Source organism: Dreissena polymorpha, chromosome 9, assembly GCF_020536995.1.
Source record: "Dreissena polymorpha isolate Duluth1 chromosome 9, UMN_Dpol_1.0, whole genome shotgun sequence".
Lineage (NCBI taxonomy): Eukaryota > Metazoa > Mollusca > Bivalvia > Myida > Dreissenidae > Dreissena > Dreissena polymorpha.
Window position 1 is genome coordinate 2002348 of NC_068363.1, and position 23066 is coordinate 2025413.

A 23066-nucleotide genomic window follows, 5' to 3' on the forward strand; every position below is an offset into this window, starting at 1 on the left:
CTTCATCTATTTCAATATATTTTTTCGTGGCGTGCGAGTTGACTTTGAAAAGTGCGAGTTGACCAGAAATGTCGTGCGAGTTAACCAAAAAACGTGCGAGTTGACTTAGGTACGAGTTGACCGGCACCCGAATGGACAGACTTCGTCGTCCACTTCTGGTCTGGGATCGTTCTGTAGGAGAATAGAATCTAGCTGACACGAGTAGTTGTAGAAATCACTGCAGTATCAAGTCCATCTGTTTTTTACTGTGGCATTCTCGGTAAGGAGATTCCCCTCTAAATATCCTACTTAGGTAATCTTACAAGATTCGTGCACGTTGATACGATTTTTTAAGTATACCGGTAGCTGCAATTACTTAAGAATAAATAATAGACTTGGAACCAAGAAAAATGTGTTCAGTGTTTGAATATATACAGGCCTGAACGGGTGATTATGTCATGAACAAACTGTTCTATATGAAGAATAATATAGACAGAGATGTTTACTGCAGAGTTTGACTTAAAATTAAAGAAATGCTTGAATATTTATTAAAGAATTTTCTTTATTCTTAGACTTAAGTCTAAGAATTGTTTGGTGAATACGGGCCCCGTAGCTGCAATTTCAGCTATTTGTTTTTACTGATTGCATAGTATTTGATTTTTTATTGTCTTTTGTTGCATGGGAAAACTAGCTGGAGTTTATAGGTCTGAAACATGTACCGCACCTTTCCGGTTGGTCGACCAGCAAACAAACTGGCATTCACCGGTTGTTTAAAAAGAACTCTGATCGCATTCGAAGAAGCATTTGCACTGTGTTAACCGGACAGCCGTTTATACTGCTGTGAGGATTTTGGAGAACTGCCAGGAATGTTTAGTTGCGTGTAACCTTAATAATCTTCGGTGTCGATACAAAAACTCATTGCAATAATATGTCCCGTCTGGTGAGTTACTCGAGTTCAGATTCTTCGGACGAAGAAGAACACAAAGATACAATAGTTTCATCAAATAAAGTTTCTGTTACAAAAAGGTTCGTGTTTCCTGAAACTCCTGAAAAAAAAAATCAATAACTAAATTCTATCTATCAGCATTAAAACCACTTCTCTGCAAAGGAAGTTTATTTCGGACAAAATATCACTTCGGACTTCAATACACTTCTTCCCCGGACACAGGACTCCTTTTAAATAGAAGATCTTTTCCTGGCGTCAACTTGTTACGAAACTGTACAAATGTGCTCAGTTTGGTGAATATTTAGGTTAAAATTATGTGCTTTTCACAGTATTTTTTTCAGACACCGGGAGGCCGTTTTGGGTAGGTCTGGGAGGAAGCCTCCTCCATACATGTTGTTTTACAAAAAAAATTACGTAATTTGGTGCATTAGGATATTCAAGAAAACACAACATTGATTCCAGGGCTACACATCCGAAGCAACCAGCCCTCTTAAATTGTGCTTTGTTTTTTTTTATTTAAAAAACGTCTCCGTTTCTAATTTTAATTATCCCCACGCTTTTTGAAAAAAAGGTGGGGATATTGTGGTTATCTCCGCCGTCCGTCCGTCTGTCCGTCCGTCCTGGCCACTATCTCCTCCTACACTAAAAGCACTAGAACCTTGAAACTTACACACATGGTAGCTATGAGCATATGTGCGACCCTGCACTATTTGGAATTTTGATCTGACCCCTGGGTCAAAAGTTATAGCGGCTGGGGTGGGGCCGCGTCAGAAATTATCACTCATTTTTTTAGGTTATTTTACATTTACTTCTTTATTTCTACACCGATTCACTTCAAATTGATACTGGACCTCTCTTATGACAATACGGTCAATCTCAACCATGCATGGCCCCATTCCCAACCCTGGGGCGCCCCGCCCACATAGGCCACACCCACCAAAAATTTCCATTTACTATAATTTTTTCATTTCTACACGGATTCACTTCAAATTGATACTGAACTTTTATTATGACATTAGGGTCAATCTCAACTATGCATGGCCCCAATCCCAACCCTGGGGCGCCCGCCCGCATAGGCCACACCCACCAAAAAATTCCATTTACTATACTTTTTTCATTTCTACACGGATTCACTTCAAATTGATACTGAACTTCTCTTATGACATTAGGGTCAATCTCAACTATGCATGGCCCCATAACCAACCCTGGGGCCCCGCCCACATAGACCACACCCACCCAAAATTGCCTTTACTATAATTTCTTCATTTCTACACCAATTCACTTCAAATTGATATTGAACTTCTCTTATGACAATACAGTCAATCTCAACTATGCATGGCCCCATTACCAACCCTGGGGTGCCCCGCCCACATAGACCACACCCACCCAAAATTGCCTTTTACTATAATTTCTTCATTTCTACACCAATTCACTTCTAATTGATGATGAACTTCTCTTATGACAATACGGTCAATCTCAGCTATGCATGGCCCCATTACCAACCCTGGGGCACACCTAGGTCAAACATTCGGCGTGGGGATACGCGTCGGCCTCTGCCGCGCCATTTCTAGTTTCTGAATTATCTTGGCATTCTCATTATATAACAAACTTTCCGGGACATGTGCTCCTTTTCCCATGTTGAAGCCCACCCTAAGTCAATCAAGTTCATTTCAAGCAGATTAAACACTCATTAATGATTCTCCTCCAGGGAAAAGTTACCCCTACCAGCTGAAGTGGCAGGCCTGTTCATTGATAGGTCAGTGAAGTCTAAAGACAATCCTGCAGAACACAGTGGTCGTCTGCGGTCATTCAAGCATGAAGAAGGAAACTGGGCTACATTGGTGTATGCACCTTGTAAGGAGCATTACTTTGTATGAATGTTAGTTGACTTTCATCCTGAAGTCTGATAGAAAATACAAACAGTCACTTTCTCCCAAAACTTGATTTTTTGCTAAGAAGAGACTTCCGTTAAACAAAACATACCACACATGTGGAAAGTGTTGTGCCTGATAAGCAAATCTTGGGCACATGCATGAAGCAACTTTTTCCTGTGTTTTTTTTCAGACAGTGGTTGTGAAGAGGACCATTTCGCACGCCTGCAATCTGAGCTGTTCCGATGCCTGCAGCCACTTGAGTTTCAGCCGATGGAGGATTACCACATGAGTCTGTCAAGGACTGTCACACTATGACACCACTGGATAGACGATATGAGAGAGATGCTTCGAACATCATTTGCTGAGCAACCTTCGTAAGTAAATGAGCCTTGTTCTGGGAAATCTGGGCTTAATGCATGTGCCTAATCCAGATTAGCCTGTACAGTTTCAGCTTAACCCTTTGTATGTTGGAAAATTTGTCGTCTGCTAAAATGTCGTCTGCTGAATTTCTAAAATTAGCATTTTCTTCGATTTTATTTCAAAGAATACTATCAGAATAGCAAATAGTTTGGATCCAGATTAAATGCCACGTTCTGTGATCTGGATCCAAACTGTTCTGTGGCGTCTCATCTGGATCCAAACTGTTTGCAAGGGCCTTCAAAATTCGGTTCCCGCACTGAAAGAGTTAAATGGATTTTTTGGTTCGAAGGAGGTGTGTTTTTAATGAAAATCCAGTCTAGACAGAAAGTGCTGTCCATGATTATCCTGTGATGACTGCACAGGCTAATCTGAGACAACACTTTACGCACATGCATTGAGTCCAGTTTTCCCAGAATATAATATAAAAGATTCTGCTCCCAAGCAATCATTTAAACATATGTTGACTCTGGGTTATTTCTAACTCATCACTTAACAGGCTCTTTAAAGGAGCAGACAAAAATCTTTTGCTAATAAGCAGCAATTTATGTGGGCATCCAATCTGGAATATTACCAACTTTGTAAAAGGAGCATGCTAATAGTGTTCCACATTAAGGTGTAAATGGAAAATTAGTAATGGCCATTTTACAATAGTTTTATAATTTTTGTTTAAATTAGTAATTTTGGGCATTTCTCTGCATTCTGTATCTGATTGGAAAACTTTTATGAAAAATAATGTAATGTACATTAAATTCTTTAAACTTGGCTAACACGTTAATGAGTGCTGATTTATATATATACATAATTTATTTCTTAAATATTAAATGTCCAGTATACTTGTGTGTAGGATTTGACTGTTCAAATTTGTATTCCAGGCAATACAAATTAGCAGTATTCTTAGCATTCAGCAATATTTTCAGAATGACCATAATCTTAGTTTTTTCCTGAAACCATAAAAACAACTTTCATACTGTTTTTCTTTGCTTTGTTTAAGACACAATATCTATCAAAATTTGTCCAAAAACCATAAATAAAACACAATTGCTATCAAAACGACCATTTAAATGTATAGAAACAAAAAGCAGTTTAAGTCATCTGTTTAATATCTTAAAATGCTTTGTTTCTTTTCAGTTCTTGCTGTGAGGTATGTGGACTTGCTGTTTTGTCCAATGATGAAAAAACAAGGTTTGTTATGTAGCATATATGTATTTACCTACAAGATTCTCTATAATAATACTATGATCAACTATTTGTCATGGAAGTTGTAATCAGTAAAATTAAATCTTACAGTTAATTTATATGCATTTTCCTTCTTTCTATGTGTCTTATGTTACTGATCAATACATTTTACATATATCCTCAGTGCAGTGTGATTGGCTTACATGGATTTTTTTTAGTTTAATTTTTACGGTATACTTGTAACTGTGAATTACTTCTCAAATTGGTGTTGAGTGTTAAAAATGTCTAATACTTATTATATTGTATAGGTCTATGTATTTTCTAAAACCTGACAAACTTAATAAAAACAAACTTAACTACATATCCTAAATTGTGGTTAAACAGTTGCTTCACATTTTATATTTTTGCATAATATCTCATAACCAATATTCTATTGGTTATATAAATTTTGACTTCACTTGATAGTGATATGTTTTTAAAAAAACTGTGTAACAAATATATTATTTATAAGAGTGTGTGTGTGTGTGTGCTTTGTAGATCATTTCTTACGCTGACTGTGAGTTGTGCAGATGATGTTCTCGAGTCATACACGTCTGCAGTCGACAAATGCTTCAAGGAGTATAACTTGCCCCTTACTACAAGGTATTGACATGTGACTGTTGTAACCATTAAAAAATGTTATGTCCAACAAGTTTTTGAAAGATTTTAAACGTTTGAAAGCACAATTTTGGGGAAAATATTACATCATTTTGTAAAATGCTATTTTTAAGGTGTGTTGAATTTTTTTTTTGTATTTTTACACAAACTGGCATGTTTTACGTCAAAGTAAGTTGATGACCCTTATAAGATGTGTTTGATTTCAGCCTCCACTGTTTCACATCAGCATTGGTTGGTGTCTGGGAGATGTAACTAACCTGGTATCTATGCAAACCAAACGCAGAATGCAGGTAGTAACAAACTGTTCTAAATGTTTGCACGTAAAACGGTAAGTTATATGGCTTATGAAACATATTTTTTATGCCCCTGGATTGAAAGATCAGGGGCATATTGTTTTTGGCCTGTCTGTCTGTCTGTCTGCCATTCATTCATTCATTGTGTGTGTCCCAAAACTTTAACCTTGGTTAAAGTTTTGCAATAACTTCATTATTGTAGATAGCAACTTCATATTTGGCATGCATGTGTATCTCATGGAGCTGCACATTTTGAGTGGTGAAAGGTCAATGTCATCCTTCAAGGTCAAAGGTCAAATATATGGCTTCAAAGTGGTGCAATAGGGGGCATTGTGTTTCTGACAAACACATGTCTTGTTTTGTTTTATAAGGGAGTGATGTAATGTATATTTCTCCAAACAGGTTCACAGGTAGAACTGTGTTTGAAATGTCAAATAAGTATTGCATAACAAAATATTTATGAATTTACACACACCTTAAATGGTAATAGCAGATTGTATGCAAAATATAATGAAATTGCCAACTATGTTTTAAAGAATTTCACTCAGCTTTTACCATCACAGGAAACGAATTCGGCTTGTAGATGGTCCTAAGATGTGTGTGAACATTGGGATCAGATACTCTTTGAATTGATGTAGTTAATGAAAAACATTACTGATAATGATCTCTAAACTCCTCAGTAGTTTATGTAACCACAAACAAGTCGTGATCAGTCTTTGGATACCTTAACCCTTTGAATGCTGGGAAATTTGTCGTCTGCTAAAATGTTGTCTGCTGAATTTCTAAAATTAGCATTTTCTTCGATTTTTTCAAAGAATACTATCAGAATAGCAAACAGTTTGGATCCTGATGAGACGCCACGTTTTGTGGCGTCTCATCTGGATCCAAACTGTTTGCAAAGGCCTTCAAAATTCGGTTCCAGCACTGAAAGAGTTAATTGTAATGTAGAGCTTCAGTACAAATAGAAGTATCCTATACAATGACTTACTTTTTAGAAGGTTACCCTACACCTTTTTGGTCTACTTTGCGTACATATATTAGTAGCCAGTTATTTCATGGTAATTTATAGAACAGTAAAAACTGTGGCTTAGATTAAGAGACAGTCAACAGTTTAACTTGATAAGTGACTCATAGCAAAAGTTTTTTTTCAGAAAGGCTAAATATATAATATACATGTATAACCATTCAAATTATGCTTTTGTTAATTATGTATAATATAAAAGGATTGCACTCACCTCTTGAGTTTCAATGCAAAAGGAATATTAGCATGTTTTTGATAAAATTGAATGAAGCCATCTAACGCTTACCAACTCAGAAGCAAAGGGAAAATGGCTATATCTATGCAACCAGCATAAAACCAGAACAGCAAGTAACTCTTTGTTCAGGTTTAATGCTGTTTGCATCTCATCAGTATCTTAGGGTTGAAAATGAAGCCTTAAAAATTTAATCAAGTAAGAAAGATCTTAAATTAATTTGAATTTTCTTAGTGACTACAAATTTGTCAGAGTCCATTTCTAAACAGTAAAGTCTCAGTCTTTGCTTAACCTATTTATGCTTAGTGGACTCTCCCATCTTTCTAAATTGGATCTTTTATTTCAAAAATTAGGGATGTCTAGTATATTTATTTCTGTACATGTATTTAGAATATTTCTTACAGAAATTCCTTTAAGCAAACTGAGTAGACCCTAATGAGACGACGCATCATGCGGGGTCTCATCTGGGTCTACGCTGTTTGCAAAGGCCTCTTTTCTAGACGCTAGGCATAAATGGGTTCATTGTTTGCTTGTGTTTACAGGACATCTTAAAGACAGCACTAAGTGAGGACGAGGAGCTGCAGTATTTTCGTGTTGACACGGTCTCCATGAAGGCTGGCAATAAATTGTTCACTTTTCACACCAGTGCGAATAGAAATTGTGATAAAACAAGTGGTTTGGGTTTCACTTAGAGTGAATTGATTTCAGACTATTCTGAAATTTGTTGTATTGTTATATGTTTTTTTACATTAAATAAAATATAATTTAAAAAATGAACAATATTAACCTATAATTATTGTTAAAATAAATAAAAATGAGTAAATTAGTACACCTTTTGCAACAAAGTAGAGGGTGTATACTGGATTCATCATGGAAATCTGTCCGTTAACAAGAACTCGTCCAATTAAAAACTCCTAAACTGTTCAACATAGAATATTCAACCACTTAGCCATTGTTCCTTATAATATGAATTGATTGTATTGCTAATCAAAGTACAGACAGTACTGGTGTGACGATGCTTTTGAAGAGGATGGATATAAAAGCATCAGTTAAAGTTTATCTATATCACCAAAAGTGTGTATGTGGGTACAAACATTGTGGGTACGAAAAAAAATTTGGTACGAAACATTTTGGATACGACAAAAATTGGGGGTAAGGGGAAGTAGTACCCGTGGGGAACTTGACCCATTCAGCGAAACTGGGAGACGGGTTAAATTCTCGATCGAATCTAACAAGAAATATGTTTAAAAAGATAATCCGCGTGTATTTTTCTGTACCACTTTTTGTAAAAACATTCTATTACAATAAAATGTTTGTGGGTTATTAAAATTACGTTTCAGCAGAAACAGATATGTACAAAACATGGCATGATCGATCATAACACTTGTACATCATACCCTACCTTTATTTCGTTGTTTACGGTCTTAATTTAATAATGTTATATGTACGGATGTGATTTCACATGCCCATGGACATGGATATATGCTTTTTTACTGTTGAATATTGTTTGTTAATTTAATTTCAATACGCATAGGCATGTTTGTTCATTAAGAATGGCAATACTTTCATGATGATTCTCGAAAGAAGGTATGAGCACATAGCCAGATCAGGTGAGCTCAATCGTAAGAGCACTTGACTATCTGAGTTCACCCAGGAACATATGGATAAGCTAACTTACCAAAGCGATATGACCTTATACATGTATATGCTGAAATCTAACAAACGAACGAATTATCAAACATGGTATGTACACTTAGGTGGTTGTGTAATTTCTGTTAGAATATCGTATTAAATATTTAAATTTAAAATGAGTGTTCCCGCACGTGAGTTTGTTTCCTTTTTTAAGTCGACGCGCCTAGGCTGCACCCAGTGTGTATTTCCAAGGTTATGAGGTCCATCTGCGCCTGAGGCTGCAAAATGTTGGGACCCGGAGTGTGTCCAGCACTCCTACCTAATAAGCTTAGACAGTTGGGACGAATTCTGAATTTCCAGCTATTTATTTTTTTACTGTAATACTTTTCAATTTTTTATATGGTCTTGTGCTGCGGGGGGATAGAATTATCCAAAGAAAACCCCACCTGTCCGGTATGGTGACCACAAAACAAAAACAAAAAAACATTGCGCCGGGAGCAGGAAGCGAACCGGTGTCGTAGAGGTGAAAAAGTGTACGTGCTGACCACTAAACTAGCGGGACGGACAACTACGTTACAAATGTTTTATCTATATAGATCATGGCAGTACAGCGTTTACAATTTGCAGTTTCGAAATTTTAGTATTCTTTAGATTTGTTATCTCGTAAAAAGTTTATTTTAAATGTTTTAATTCGCAACTTACATACATTATAAAGTTCATGTTTGTTAATGATTCTGTAAAATCTGCCTAAATGCAAGAATATCAAAACAAACAGTGTTCAACAGGCTATCTGACTACTGGAAAACCAGCTTCAAACGTTTAAGTAAATTCCTCTTAACTGTTGAGAACACACAATTTTAGGACAATATGATGCAGTGGAAAAATGGACAAAAGGCCCTAACTCTGCAAAATTTGTCATATCGATCATCTTAACATAAACCGTGACAGTTTTATGGAAATCTACAGACAAGTTAAAGTTTACAAATTTGTAATATTTTCACATGGAGGCAATAGATTTTTTAAACACTAATATAGCCCGTTGACTTATGGTTTCTACATGTCGTATTTAGTCCCTTCCCATGTCGATGTTAGTCGTGATGGCGGATAGTTGGCCTGCCAGTGTTTTGTTGCATGCTGCTAAGACACGCCTGTTCAGCAAGTCGAGTTCCCCACCTTTAATGTACCAATATATCAATGAAAACTCTGCATTAATCCGTTCCCACTCAGAAGCAAAGTACAAATGGCTGTGTGGAAACAGCATAAAACCAGAGCAGCCTGCAAGTAACTCACAGGCTGTTCAGAATTTATACTGTTTGGCACAGTTTGCTGCTCATCAGTATCTTGGGGTTGGAAATTAAGCCTTTAAAACTTTAATCTGGTTAGAAAGGTCTTTAATGAAATTTAACTTTCTAAGGGACTACAAATGCGTAAAAATACGTATCTCAAGTCGTAAAGGGTTAAGAATGGTCGTACTTGATGGGCAAAAAGGGAATCCAATCCACTTGTAAATAAACTACAGCATTCAAAAATACTACTTCTAACAAAGTTTTTCCAGTTGTGGACCAGCAGGATGACTAAGAGAAATACAACAAATAATTTAGGGGGGGGGGGGGGGGGGGGGGAGTCCATTATGATCCAAAAATGCCAAAAATGAAAGATTGATAGAATATGCTAACAAAATGGCCAGTGGAAGGTAGAGGTACTATGTAGCTAGAATTTAGCGCACTCCCAAAGTTTTTTAGACTGAAATCACTCAGCCTAATGCATGTTATCCCCACACACATCACACATTGACAGACTAAAAAGTATGCATGCAGTACATTTAATTGCAGGAACATTGCACAGCTTTCACACGTGACTTACACCTCCATCTGGCTTTGTCAGCTATGAACATAGGCAAACAAACCCGGAATAATGTGTCAATCATTGGAGATGTGAAAAAATGTCTTGCACATCTCCACTTCATGTTGATAACATATTTTAAGCTTCAATTTATTCGCTTCAGAATTGTGGAAGTGGTTCATTCCACAAGCTTATGATGACAAAACAACCAAATAACAACCTACATACAGAATAACAGCTAACTGAACAATCATTGTTTAATATCTCAGGTGATGCTTAGAATAAATTGTTTTATTCGTGCAGAGTCCGATTTATTAGCATATAGCCTAATATCATTACGCAAATATAGGGCAGTAACCTGTATTCTGTTTATCATAGCTCTGTGTCCCCATTTTAAAAGAAATTATGAAATAAAATCGCTACATGTATGACCGTGCATATTTGCAGTAATGAAAATGATGTTTGACATGTTAACAATTATGTCATCAGCATTTACGCTAAATAATTGTAAAACATGTTCTTTACTGTTGTTTTGTTTTATTTTGTGTCTAAAATATCTTGGTATCAATTTGTTTGTTATGTTCAATCTGATTCTATTTTACCGAAACTGATGGCTTTCTAGTTAATTCCGAGTAATATGTTCAACCTCCAAACATTAATTAACAACTTGTTTATGATATAATACAAGAGATGTGTCAGAGACACAATGCCCCCCCCCCTTCTGCGCCGCTTTGAAGCCATATATTTGACATTGAAGGATGACCTTGACCTTTCACCACTCAAAATGTGCAGCTCCATGAGATACAGATGCATGCCAAATATCAATTTTCTATCTTCAATATTGCAAAAGTTCTGACCAATGTTAAAGTTTTCGGACGGACGGAGAGACAGACAGACGGACAGACAGTTAACAAAAGCACCGCATAACGGGTGCCACGCTCGGCTGTGAAAGTTTTGTTTTTTTGAGAGGTCACAGTGACCTTGACCTTTGACCTAGTGACCCAAAAAGAGAAGTATTTGTCAGAAACACAATGCCCCCTACTGCGCCGCATTGAAATAAAATTTCTATTTATCATTTGGCAGGTATAGAAATCATCTCCCTTTAAAGGTTATTTCTTCCCTTGAATTTTGTCCAATCCAACCGGAGTGGGGGGGGGGGTGGGTTGGGGGTGGGGAGGGTCTCACAGTCAATTATGACCATGTCAGACATCACTGACAACCAAGGCCTGTGGTTTAAAAGAGATCATAGCCAGAGTTGATCATGTATCTATGGACATAAGTCCACAGGTATGTAATGAACATCAAAGAAATTATAATTATATCATTAAAAAAAAAAATTGACAAATCAATCATTGGTTTATAAATAATCAAAATAATAAATCTGTACAGTAACTGTGAAAAGAACTTCCATTCTTGGTAAGGAAATATATAATATGAGATTTATAATTATATAAATTACTTCCCTTGAAAATAATTGTCTGTAACAAATGCCTATTTTTAGTAGCAAATAATTAAAAGCCACTACCGTGACTAGATTCACCACTCAAAATGTGCAGCTCCATGAGATACACATGCATGCCAAATATATAAAGTGGCTATGTTCAATATTGAATAATTTTCTCCCTTTTTAAAGCTTATTACTTCCCTTAAATCTGTATTTTTTACCGTATACCGTAAAGGATGACCTTGACCTTTTACCACAATGTGTTTGTCAGCAACACAATGCCGCCTACTGCGCCGCTTTGATTTATTTAACAAAAATATATACGTGAGCAGGTCAGATAACTATGTCCATTTAAAGCTTATAACTTCCCTTGACTTTGTTTTTTTCGACCGTAGACCTTGAAGGATGATGTTCACTGTGAAATTTTACCACTCAAAATGTGCAGCTCTATGAGATACACATGCATGCCAAATATCAAGGTGCTATCTTCAATATTTAAAAAGTTATGGCCAATGTTAAGGTTTAAGCACGACGCCTACGGCGGACGGCGGACGACAAGCTGGCTTTGACAATAGCTTGGGTTTTCTCAGAAAACAGCCTCGCTAAAAAACTATATGCCATCATTCAGGGGCATAAAAATATTTTAGACAGCTATCAATTTGGTGGTATGATAAATAACAACTCCTAGTTGGGGTAAAACAATCTTTACCAGACTCTGACCAATAACAGGGCATCACTTGCCATACCTGAAGGGTCACAGACCACACCACCCGCCTCCTGCACAATAACAGCTGCTGCAGCGATGTCCCACACATGAATCCCGTGCTCAACATAGGCCTCGTGAGACCCCCGGGCTACATAGCACATGTTGATGGCTGCTGACCCGTAACATCGGATACTGAAATGAAGGTTTTGTAGAAAAAATACTCTTCATGAAGTATGTAAGGTTTTCAATGACATTGTGTAATCGTCATTTATACCTTTTCATTCCATATACATTGATGAGTAGTATAATTGGAGTTTTCTAAATGGTTATCTTAACTGTAAAATAGTGGTATATGAGATGTCAAATCTTCATCATAATGTAAATATATATTAAAGTCATGTATACAATTATCATGTAATGCACTGGAAAAATGCTCTTTTCAAAATAAAATTTAGACCTTATATTGACATTTCATGTTTCAAATACCCCCTTGCAGGAAGCTTTTTGATGAGAATATAGACATATAAATATCTAACAACTCATAAAGTTATTATGCATGTTCTTCAACGTCATCTTATTAACAATATCCATGACTCAATATTAGGTTAAAACCATAATTTAGTTTGTTACTTTTTTTCAGCAAAAAAAGTCTCTTAAAAAAATACTAACAAAAAAGAAAAGAGACAATGTGGAATGACTCCATAGAGTATGCAGCTCAAATTATACAAATTGTGCACAGTTGTTCTACCCCATGTTTGTCTTTTCATGTATTAAGTTTTTATCTTTAAGCTTATTACAGAAATGCTTTTGCCAAATACAAAATTGCCAATAAAATGCCACTAGTGTTATCCTCTACTAAATAATCCCCAACATGAACCCGTCAATCTATCACAGATTACTCTGTGTTCCGCCCCTTCCCCCTACCCCCTCCCATACCCACATATCCAACACAACAAAGCAGGGTATACTGGAGTCATATTTGGTGTGTCTCTGTTCATATGTAAAATTGTTGTGTTTTGTTTGTCAGTATTCCTTATAACAATAGCCAAAACGCTAGATGTGTTATGGTAAAATAAATTTTACCAGATACAAAATACTCCTTTTTTATTTTTTGTGCCACAAATTATTCCATGTAAATTTCCCGCATCGATTTTTAAACATTAACCAGCAAATGCAAGACTGGCTTCTGGCAGCGTCAGAAGAACGATGTTATTATGGGAACTACTATTGTACGAAATATTTGTTGATTTTGAGTGTTCATGGGCTTTTAACTGTGGGAAAACTACTTAAAGCTTTTAAAATAAGCTACTCACCCAGATGGACTACCAAATTATGAAATTGACTTGCCCGGACCTACATCAAACTCATCCCAGGGGAATGGGCAACCCTATACAAAATGTATTTCTTTTCCTGCAATGCAAACTTTCTTACCCATGGCAATGTCCAATGACAGACTTTATGTTGGCTATCTTAGTGTCCAGAATCTCTGGAACTCTTGAAGTGCCACCCTCCAGAATCACAACACTCCGGTTCAGTTCTGCAAGTATTTTTAAACAAACGCATTGGCAGTGTATTCATGTTATGTTGTAATGACAAATATGTACAGAACAATACATGGTATAATTCTTTGGATGATGAAAACCAGCTTAAGGCATTAATTTAAAATGCAGACACCAAATGTCTACCAACCCATGTTCTAAGTATGGTTAATCATTTAGTTATCTGTATGTTAGCTTTAAGTACATACAGACAAAATTTAAATGCAAACTAAATGTATCAAGCCCATGCCATTGTTCTGCTTTTACTTACAGTGACCATAACCTTTACCCTACATGCCAGGATAGCCCAACCAACCTGCGGGGAATAAAAGCCCAAGATAGATCCCTTGATTGCTATATGCAAAGTTAAATAATTGATGGTAAACCACTTGTTTGCTGTTTTTCAGTTTTTAGTTGCAGTGACGTTGACCTTAACCCAAATGGCCTTAAAAACTAAACCCAAGATAGGTCCTTATATAAGCTACCTATATTTCCAGTTAAATCTCTCCATCCAAAACAACATTTTTGAGCACAAACTGTCTATTTTTAGTAACACTGACCTTAATACAATGCCAAGCTAGTTCTCCATGCAAGCTTTCTATATCCAAAGTTTAATCAAGACTGGTCAATGAAAACTAAAGCTAGGAGACCAGAAACCACCTGTTTGGCTCCACAACCTGCACACAAGCACACCTGCCTGCTATATATACCGGTACCCCAAACTAATAACCATAATATCAACTTTTTTTGAAAACCTTGTTATAAATTATTTCGCTATAAGTAATGTATGTATTCCATAAATTATGTATGATGTTTTCACATTTTGATATTTTAATATCAAGTACAATTCAATTATATATATTAATATTTTTCCATCTAGGACATATCAATTTTTTCATTTGATATCAAAGAAGCACAAAACCATTTAAGGTCGCTTCAACTAGCAACTGGGAGATCAGGGGTCGTTTTCCAGTAGCATCTTAATTTAAATTTTATTCTTATCCTTAAATTGGGAAATTTTCGTAAGTGTTTCATTTCATATTGCAATAGATTGGCATCAAGATATACATTTAAATAACATCATTATGCCAATGTTATTTTAGGAACACCAAAAAAACATGTTTTTCCTTATTAAGTAAAGAAATACAAAACATTGTAATTTTGAACTTAAGTGAAATTATTAAAGAAATGACTTAAGATGTTTCTGGAATACCACCCCAGGGTTTGATTTCCACTGTGGGAGTGTTCTTGAGATCAAAGTACTTGTTCTACCCAGAAAACAGACTCGTCAGCTTTTTAATTAACCTTTGGCTTTCAATGCAATGCTACTAAAATAAATACGTTTAAACTAATACCATTTATGGTTGATACACTCAGCTTTGTCTCGTTGCAGAAAGCACCATGCCCCTTCATTGCACTAAACGTCTCTCCTAGTATCGGAGCATGCACTATACCAAGCACTGGCTGAAATACATTTCACATTTCTATGAATACCAGTAGTTTTGTTGTTTTTGCTAAACCCTTTCCCACTCAGAAGATGGGTGAGAATGGCTGTATGCAACCAGCATAAAACCAAAACAGCCTGCGAGTAACTCCCAGTCTGTTCGGATGTTATGCTGTTTGCTGCTCATCAGTATCTAAGGGTTGGAACTGAAGCCTTTAAAACTGTTATCTATTCAGAAAGGTTGTTAATTCAATTAGATTTTCTAATGGACTACAAACGAGTCAAAATGCATATCTGAGTGCTAAAAGGGTAAAAACAGCAGTTGGGTCCAGCACACCTACATTGTTAAAAAGGTCGCCGTGGTGTAATGGATATGGTGTCCGCCTAGCGACCGGGAGGTTACGGGTTCGATCCCCACCGTGGGAGCGTTCTTTAGATCTCCCCCAAAGACACCAAGTACTGGTTCTAGGCCCAGGAAACGGACTCGAGAGCATTTATATAAGCCTTAGGCTTTCGATGCAATTGAGCTAAAATAAATAGGTTTAAACTAAACACCTACATTGTATGTACAGAATTACCTGTATGAGATTAGTAGATCATCCACTGACCTCTGTACATATAACAAAAACCTTTACATGTATCAGTTTTTGTTCCAAAAAAAATAATTTTTATTAGAACAGATTTATAACAATTTATTAAAAGCACCCTTGCAAATTGTATGGTTATCTCTGACAAAACTGGTCCTTAAAGTCTAGGTATAAAAAAACTTTCAAATATTGCAGTCAATTTAAAAAAAATCAATTTTACCAAATAAACGTTTCCTGTAGCTAAGGTATCGTATTTCTTGATTGTTATATTTTATTTTATTATACAGATATAACAAACAACGCATGTTTACAGTGCTATTTAACTGCTTCATAAGAAAAACATCATATCTCTGTCTATTTGAAAAAGTTTCATTCACGCTTGTATACCTTAATTGTAAAGTTGGTACCTGTTTGTTAATTGTCAGGCCAATGGAAATGCATGTATGTGGTACACTGTAAAAGAAAAACAAAAACAACATTCATGGATGTGCATAGTTAATATAACACTGTGTAATCTTAAAATAAAAATAACATTCTAAACATACATAACCGGTAAATTACAATTGTATTATCCTTTAACTAAATTCTTGGGCTTGACTTTTTAAAAACATGTACCCCATATATGTTATTGTGGAAAGATTTTGGAATCTGATTTTCATTTGCATGACACAAGAATAATATATGGGCTGGGCTCTGTGAAAAAGGGGTTTAATGCATGTGCGTAAATGTCATCTCAGATAAGCCTGTGCAGACCGCACAGGCTAATCAGGGACCACACTTTCCCCTTATATGATATTTTATCTTTCAAGAAAGTTTAGGCGGAAAGTGTCGTCCTGATAAGCTTGTGTGGACTGCACAGGCTAATCTGGGACAACACTTTACGTACATGGATTAAACACCCTTTTCACAAAGCACTGCTCATATATAATAACATACAGTTTGAAGCCTTGGATCTGTAACTGCCAAGAATTGGTTGTTATATTTTCAAAAGAAAATATTTCTGCTTTTACAGAGTGGCCTGCTTTAATATTAATGATAACAATACGAAAATGATTTGGACCAATCCTAGATGCCCAGCTTAATAAACCCCAATGGTTTCATTTCATACAGAACAGATTATTGGTCTAGTTGCCTTCATGTATATTACCAAGAGCTATGTTACCAATACCCCCTTACCATGTATATTAACAAGAGCTATGTTACCAATACCCCCTTACCATGTATATTAACAAGAGCTATGTTACCAATACCCCCTTACCACATGTATATTAACAAGAGCTATGTTACCAATACCCCCTTACCATGTATATTAACAAGAGCTATGTTACCAATACCCCCTTACCATGTATATTAACAAGAGCTTTGTTACCAATACCCCCTTACCACATGTATATTAACAAGAGTTATGTTACCAATACCCCTTAACATGTATATTAACAAGAGCTATGTTACCAATACCCCCTTACCACATGTATATTAACAAGAGCTATGTTACCAATACCCCTTTACCATGTATATTAACAAGAGCTATGTTACCAATACCCCCTTACCATGTATATTAACAAGAGCTATGTTACCAATACCCCCTTACCATGTATATTAACAAGAGCTATGTTACCAATACCCCCTTACCATGTATATTAACAAGAGTTATGTTACCAATACCCCCTTACCATGTATATTAACAAGAGCTTTGTTACCAATACCCCCTTACCACATGTATATTAACAAGAGCTATGTTACCAATACCCCTTAACATGTATATTAACAAGAGCTATGTTACCAATACCCCCTTACCACATGTATATTAACAAGAGCTAGGTTACCAATACCCCCTTACCATGTATATTAAGAAGAGCTTTGTTACCAATACCCCCTTACCACATGTATATTAACAAGAGCTATGTTACCAATACCCCCTTACCATGTATATTAACAAGAGCTACGTTACCAATACCCCCTTACCATGTATATTAACAAGAGCTATGTTACCAATACCCCCTTACCATGTATATTACAAGAGCTATGTTACCAATACCCCCTTACCATGTATATTAACAAGAGCTATGTTACCAATACCCCATTATCATGTATATTAACAAGAGCTATGTTACCAATACCCCCTTACCACATGTATATTAACAAGAGATATGTTACCAATACCCCCTTACCATGTATATTAAAAAGAGCTACGTTACCAATACCCCCTTACCATGTATATTAACAAGAGCTATGTTATCAATACCCCCTTACCATGTATATTACAAGAGCTATGTTACCAATACCCCCTTACCATGTATATTAACAAGAGCTATGTTACCAATACCCCATTATCATGTATATTAACAAGAGCTATGTTACCAATACCCCCTTACCACATGTATATTAACAAGAGATATGTTACCAATACCCCCTTACCATGTATATTAAAAAGAGCTATGTTACCAATACCCCCTTACCATGTATATTAACAAGAACTATGTTACAAATACCCCCTTACCATGTATATTAACAAGAGCTATGTTACCAATACCCCCTTACCAAATGTATATTAACAAGAGCTATGTTACCAATACCCCCTAACCATGTATATTAACAAGAGCTATGTTACCAATACCCCCTTACCATGTATATTAACAAGAGCTATGTTACCAATACCCCCTTACCACATGTATATTAACAAGAGCTATGTTACCAATACCCCCTTACCACATGTATATTAACAAGAGCTATGTTACCAATACCCCCTTACCATGTATATTAACAAGAGCTATGTTACCAATACCCCCTTACCACATGTATATTAACAAGAGCTATGTTACCAATACCCCCTTACCACATGTATATTAACAAGAGCTATGTTACCAATACCCCCTTACCATATGTATATGAACAAGAGTTATGTTACCAATACCCCCTTACCATGTATATTAACAAGAGCTATGTTACCAATACCACCTTACCATGTATATTAACAAGAGCTATGTTACCAATACCCCCTTACCATGTATATTAACAAGAGCTATGTTACCAATACCCCCTTAACATGTATATTAACAAGAGCTATGTTACCAATACCCCCTTACCATGTATATTAACAAGAGCTATGTTACCAATTCCTCCTTACCATGTATATTAACAAGAGCTATGTTACCAATACCCTCTTACCATGTATATTAACAAGAGCTATGTTACCAATACCCCCTTACCATGTATATTTACAAGAGCTATGTTACCAATACCCCCTTACCATGTATATTAACAAGAGCTATGTTACCAATACCCCCTTACCACATGTATATTAACAAGAGCTATGTTACCAATACCCCCTTACCATGTATATTACCAATAGCTATGTTACCAATACCCCCTTACCATGTATATTAACAAGAGCTATGTTACCAATACCCCCTTACCAGATGTATATTAACAAGAGCTATGTTACCAATACCCCCTTACCATGTATATTAACAAGAGCTATGTTACCAATACCCCCTTACCATGTATATTAACAAGAGCTATGTTACCAATACCCCCTTACCATGTATATTAACAAGAGCTATGTTACCTATACCCCCTTACCACATGTATATTAACAAGAGCTATGTTACCAATACCCCCTTACCACATGTATATTAACAAGAGCTATGTTACCAATACCCCCTTACCATGTATATTAACAAGAGCTATGTTACCAATACCCCCTTACCATGTATATTAACAAGAGCTTTGTTACCAATACCCCCTTACCAGATGTATATTAACAAGAGCTATGTTACCAATACCCCCTTACCACATGTATATTAACAAGAGCTATGTTACCAATACCCCCTTACCATTTTGTCAGCTTTGTTCAAAGGCTTATAACTCATGAATATGTCGATCAGTTGACATGAAAAAAGATTCTTGCACATCTTCACTTCGTGGTAATATTAAAAGTTTTTAGTTTGCAGTTTCCCTTTCTCAAGTATTTAACACTTGAGAAATGTAAAAGAAATGCACAAAGTTATACAAATTGTAAACAAACTGACCATCAAGTGTTACTCCAATATATCCCTTCTCAAAATTTGCTTGAAGGGGTATAATCAATTTCATGTGATTTGATTTCATTACATTAATAATAACAAATCAATAATTTTACGTTTACATCAACAACAAGATATGTTTTACCAACCCACTATGTCCTATAAAATAAATATCTACAATAGATAAATGTTTCCATAATGGAGGATTTACATTTACAACAACAAGAAGATATGTTTTTCAAACCCATGAACAAAGTTGGTGGTGCCATCTACAGGGTCAACTATCCAGGTGGGTTCGTCTGTGAGCTCACAATGGCCACTTGCTGACACCGTCTCCTCACCAATGCACCTGGTATTGCAAGTAATAAGTACACTATTGCATGTCACAATCAACTATTGCAGGTAATAAAGCAATTATTGCATGAAATAGTCCACTACTTGCATGAAATAGTCTACAACTTGCAAGTAATAAGTCCAATATTGCATGTAAAAGTCCATTGTTGCAAGTAATTAATCGATTACGCTATAATATGAAATAGGTAGTCCACTACTCGCAGGTAATAAGTCAACAATTGCATGTATTAGTCCGCTGCGTGCAAGTAATAAGTCCACAATTGCATGCAATAGTCACTATTGCAATTAACTAATCCACAATTGCATTTATTGTCCACTACTTGCAAGAAATAATTCCATTATTGGGACGCAACAGACCTAATAAATATTGATATTGATTAGTAACCTTACTTATGGGTTGGGTACTTTTCCTTGATTCTTCCAAATATCAAGTCCTCGACAGCTTTATCGGTCTCCGTAACGAGATCAGCAAAGTTCTCTTTTACTAATATATTCTTGTTCTTGTAAAAATCTGTTTTCACTCTCTGAAATGAAACCAAAGTATTTAAAAGAAGTGGATGTGTCCATCAAAAATACGTTCCAAATACTTGCTCAGTGCAAAAGAAACAATCTTATGTTAGCACCCCCTGCAGATTTTTATCTTATCAGTGAGTTCATCTCCGCTGAAAATCTATATTTTCATATTCCATTTACATAAAATTTTGTTTCATTAGCAAATGATTACATTTAGGAAAACAATTATCAGGCATTAACGGCACATTAACAGCAATACATAGACATAATTTTATGAAATTATGTAAATCAAAGAGTGGTACCTTTCCAGCTTCATTTGCCATTTCCTTCGCAAATTCGAAATATTCTTCAATGTTGTGTGCCATGCTGAAGAAGTGACTTCTTGTTCTTATGTGGTAACTGTACAATACATGAAAGATAAACCATTAAGATTAAATATCTATGGAAGCATTTTTGTTAAACAGTCAATATAATTATTTGTATTATTACCGGTAATTAAATGCTTATTTTTGAATTCCATTATCTTAGTTTGGAGAGTATAACCTTATCACTGGTAAGTTTCTCCTCATTACAAGATACAATGTCCCTATGTCCCATTCAAAGACATTAAGTATCTCCTAGTGAATAGAGCCTATAGAGACTATTTATCAAGTCCTATTTAGGAGGCATTAATATCTGATTAAAATTGAATTTGGTATATCCTTATCAAGGGGGGTAATGTTCTAGTAAGGACTAGACATCTCCAAAGAAAAAGGAAAAAGTTACAATCTCCTAATTAGCATCTTGTTAGTGTTAGCATTCCCTTATACCAATAGAGTGGAATAAAAAAGGAGTGTATCACCTACTACTTTGTCCATATAGACGGACTCCCAGAGCCTTTGATAATTTTTGCTATGACAGCTCTCGATACTTTGGGTTATAAAGCTGAAAGTTGAATCATTGCAACTACCGGTAACCAAAAATATGATTATTGTAGATAAATGAATGATTTACTGTGGATACAGCCATACATTTCCTGTATATTTTGTATCCTAAGACGTTTATATATTGATATCTAGAGCACCTAAGAGGCATAATTTGTGCACAGGATACATTTTCTAAATCTAAATAGTCTCCCAAAACGATTAGATCTCCACCGAACCAGTGCCCTTAAACACTGTACATACGAAATAATGCTGTCCGAATCGCATGCATCTTTCAATAATATTTCGATTACTTCTATTGTTTGACGATGAACTATAAAACAATACTCACAAACGTCAACATTGTTAAGTGCTTTTGTTTTTTAACCGAACATACGACATCAACGTATAAATACGTACCGGTAAACAGGTAGATATTCGATAATTGTTAAGATGTTGATGTATCGATCATCTGTGCGGAACATATAATATAAGGGAAGATACTGTGAGGCGTTTGTTGAGTTTTTGTTTGCAGAATTGTCTTCCTTTTTCGAATAAAACTACAAACATTGTTAGAATAGTCTTTTGATTTAAGACTTACTTTTCATGATATAATTATAAAACGTACTTTGCCTAATGTAACATAGAAATAGCTAGGACACATTTGATTTAATAAAAATAATGGTTTAATATACATTCACATAGCTTGGTATTTGATTTAATAGATATCTGCTTAGGTTTACGCTGGGGAAATGACAGTCTAACAACTGAAATTACCGACTTATCAATATTAGGCTATTTTAACCTATTTATGCCTAGTGGACTCTACCATCCTTCTAAATTGGATCAATTTTTTTTTCAAAAATATGGACGTCTAGTACATTGTATATTTATTTCTATATTTAGAATATTTCTTGCAAAAATTCCTTTAAGCAAACAGCACAGACCCTGATGAGACGCCGCATTGTGCGGCGTCTCATCTAGGTCTACGCTGTTTGCCAGTGCATTTTATCCAGACGCTAGGCATATATGGTCAAGTGTAAGGAAAACATTGCTGACAATATTTCCCATATAAAAAGAAGCTCAATTGTGTCAACAAGAGCCGTACTAGTAGCATTATGCCTCAGTTATACTGAATACATCAGATCTATTTATAGGCAGTTAAATTTTTTATTTAACAGCTTATTGTGAAGTCTTTTCTTTGGGAAAATAATGTTAATTTTGAAAGTGACACTTAATGCGAAGCTCACTCAAATTCTGCGATTATAAGTTGTTCTTCAAGTGACAATTATAATTAAGTATTGAACAATACGTTTTACAATATTTATAAAATCGAAAATTTCGTATCTAGTTCAACATGTACGGGTAAATGCATTTTCACAATTCAACCGTTTGAAATTTTGTTGTTGGCCGTTTAAATTGATATGCTTTCGATGTTGATTAGAATGTACTATGTCGGCAACGTGTCGAGTCCCATGTCA

General features: G+C 35.6%; 1 protein-coding gene and 1 pseudogene across 2 annotated transcripts; one reads left to right on the forward strand and one right to left on the reverse strand.

The window, feature by feature from the left end:
• The first annotated feature begins 812 nt into the window (after positions 1–812).
• LOC127844653 (U6 snRNA phosphodiesterase 1-like) lies at positions 813–8881 on the forward strand (annotated as a pseudogene).
• A 20-nt stretch (positions 8882–8901) lies between these two features.
• On the reverse strand, positions 8902–22089 carry LOC127844227 (inositol monophosphatase 1-like). 2 transcript variants are annotated; one of them, XM_052374289.1, is made up of 9 exons: positions 22006–22089; positions 20986–21082; positions 20561–20694; positions 20061–20165; positions 16199–16244; positions 15116–15224; positions 13654–13759; positions 12263–12414; positions 8902–9403 (listed from the first exon to the last, which is right to left on the reverse strand). In XM_052374289.1, exons 1-9 carry the CDS (start codon positions 22068–22070, stop codon positions 9297–9299), a joined length of 921 nt encoding a protein of 306 aa, XP_052230249.1. In that variant the 5' UTR covers positions 22071–22089; the 3' UTR covers positions 8902–9296. The 2 variants fall into 2 exon arrangements, with proteins under 2 accessions (XP_052230249.1, XP_052230250.1); XM_052374290.1 differs by lacking the exon at positions 22006–22089 and adding an exon at positions 21677–21772.
• Positions 22090–23066: the final 977 nt, after the last annotated feature.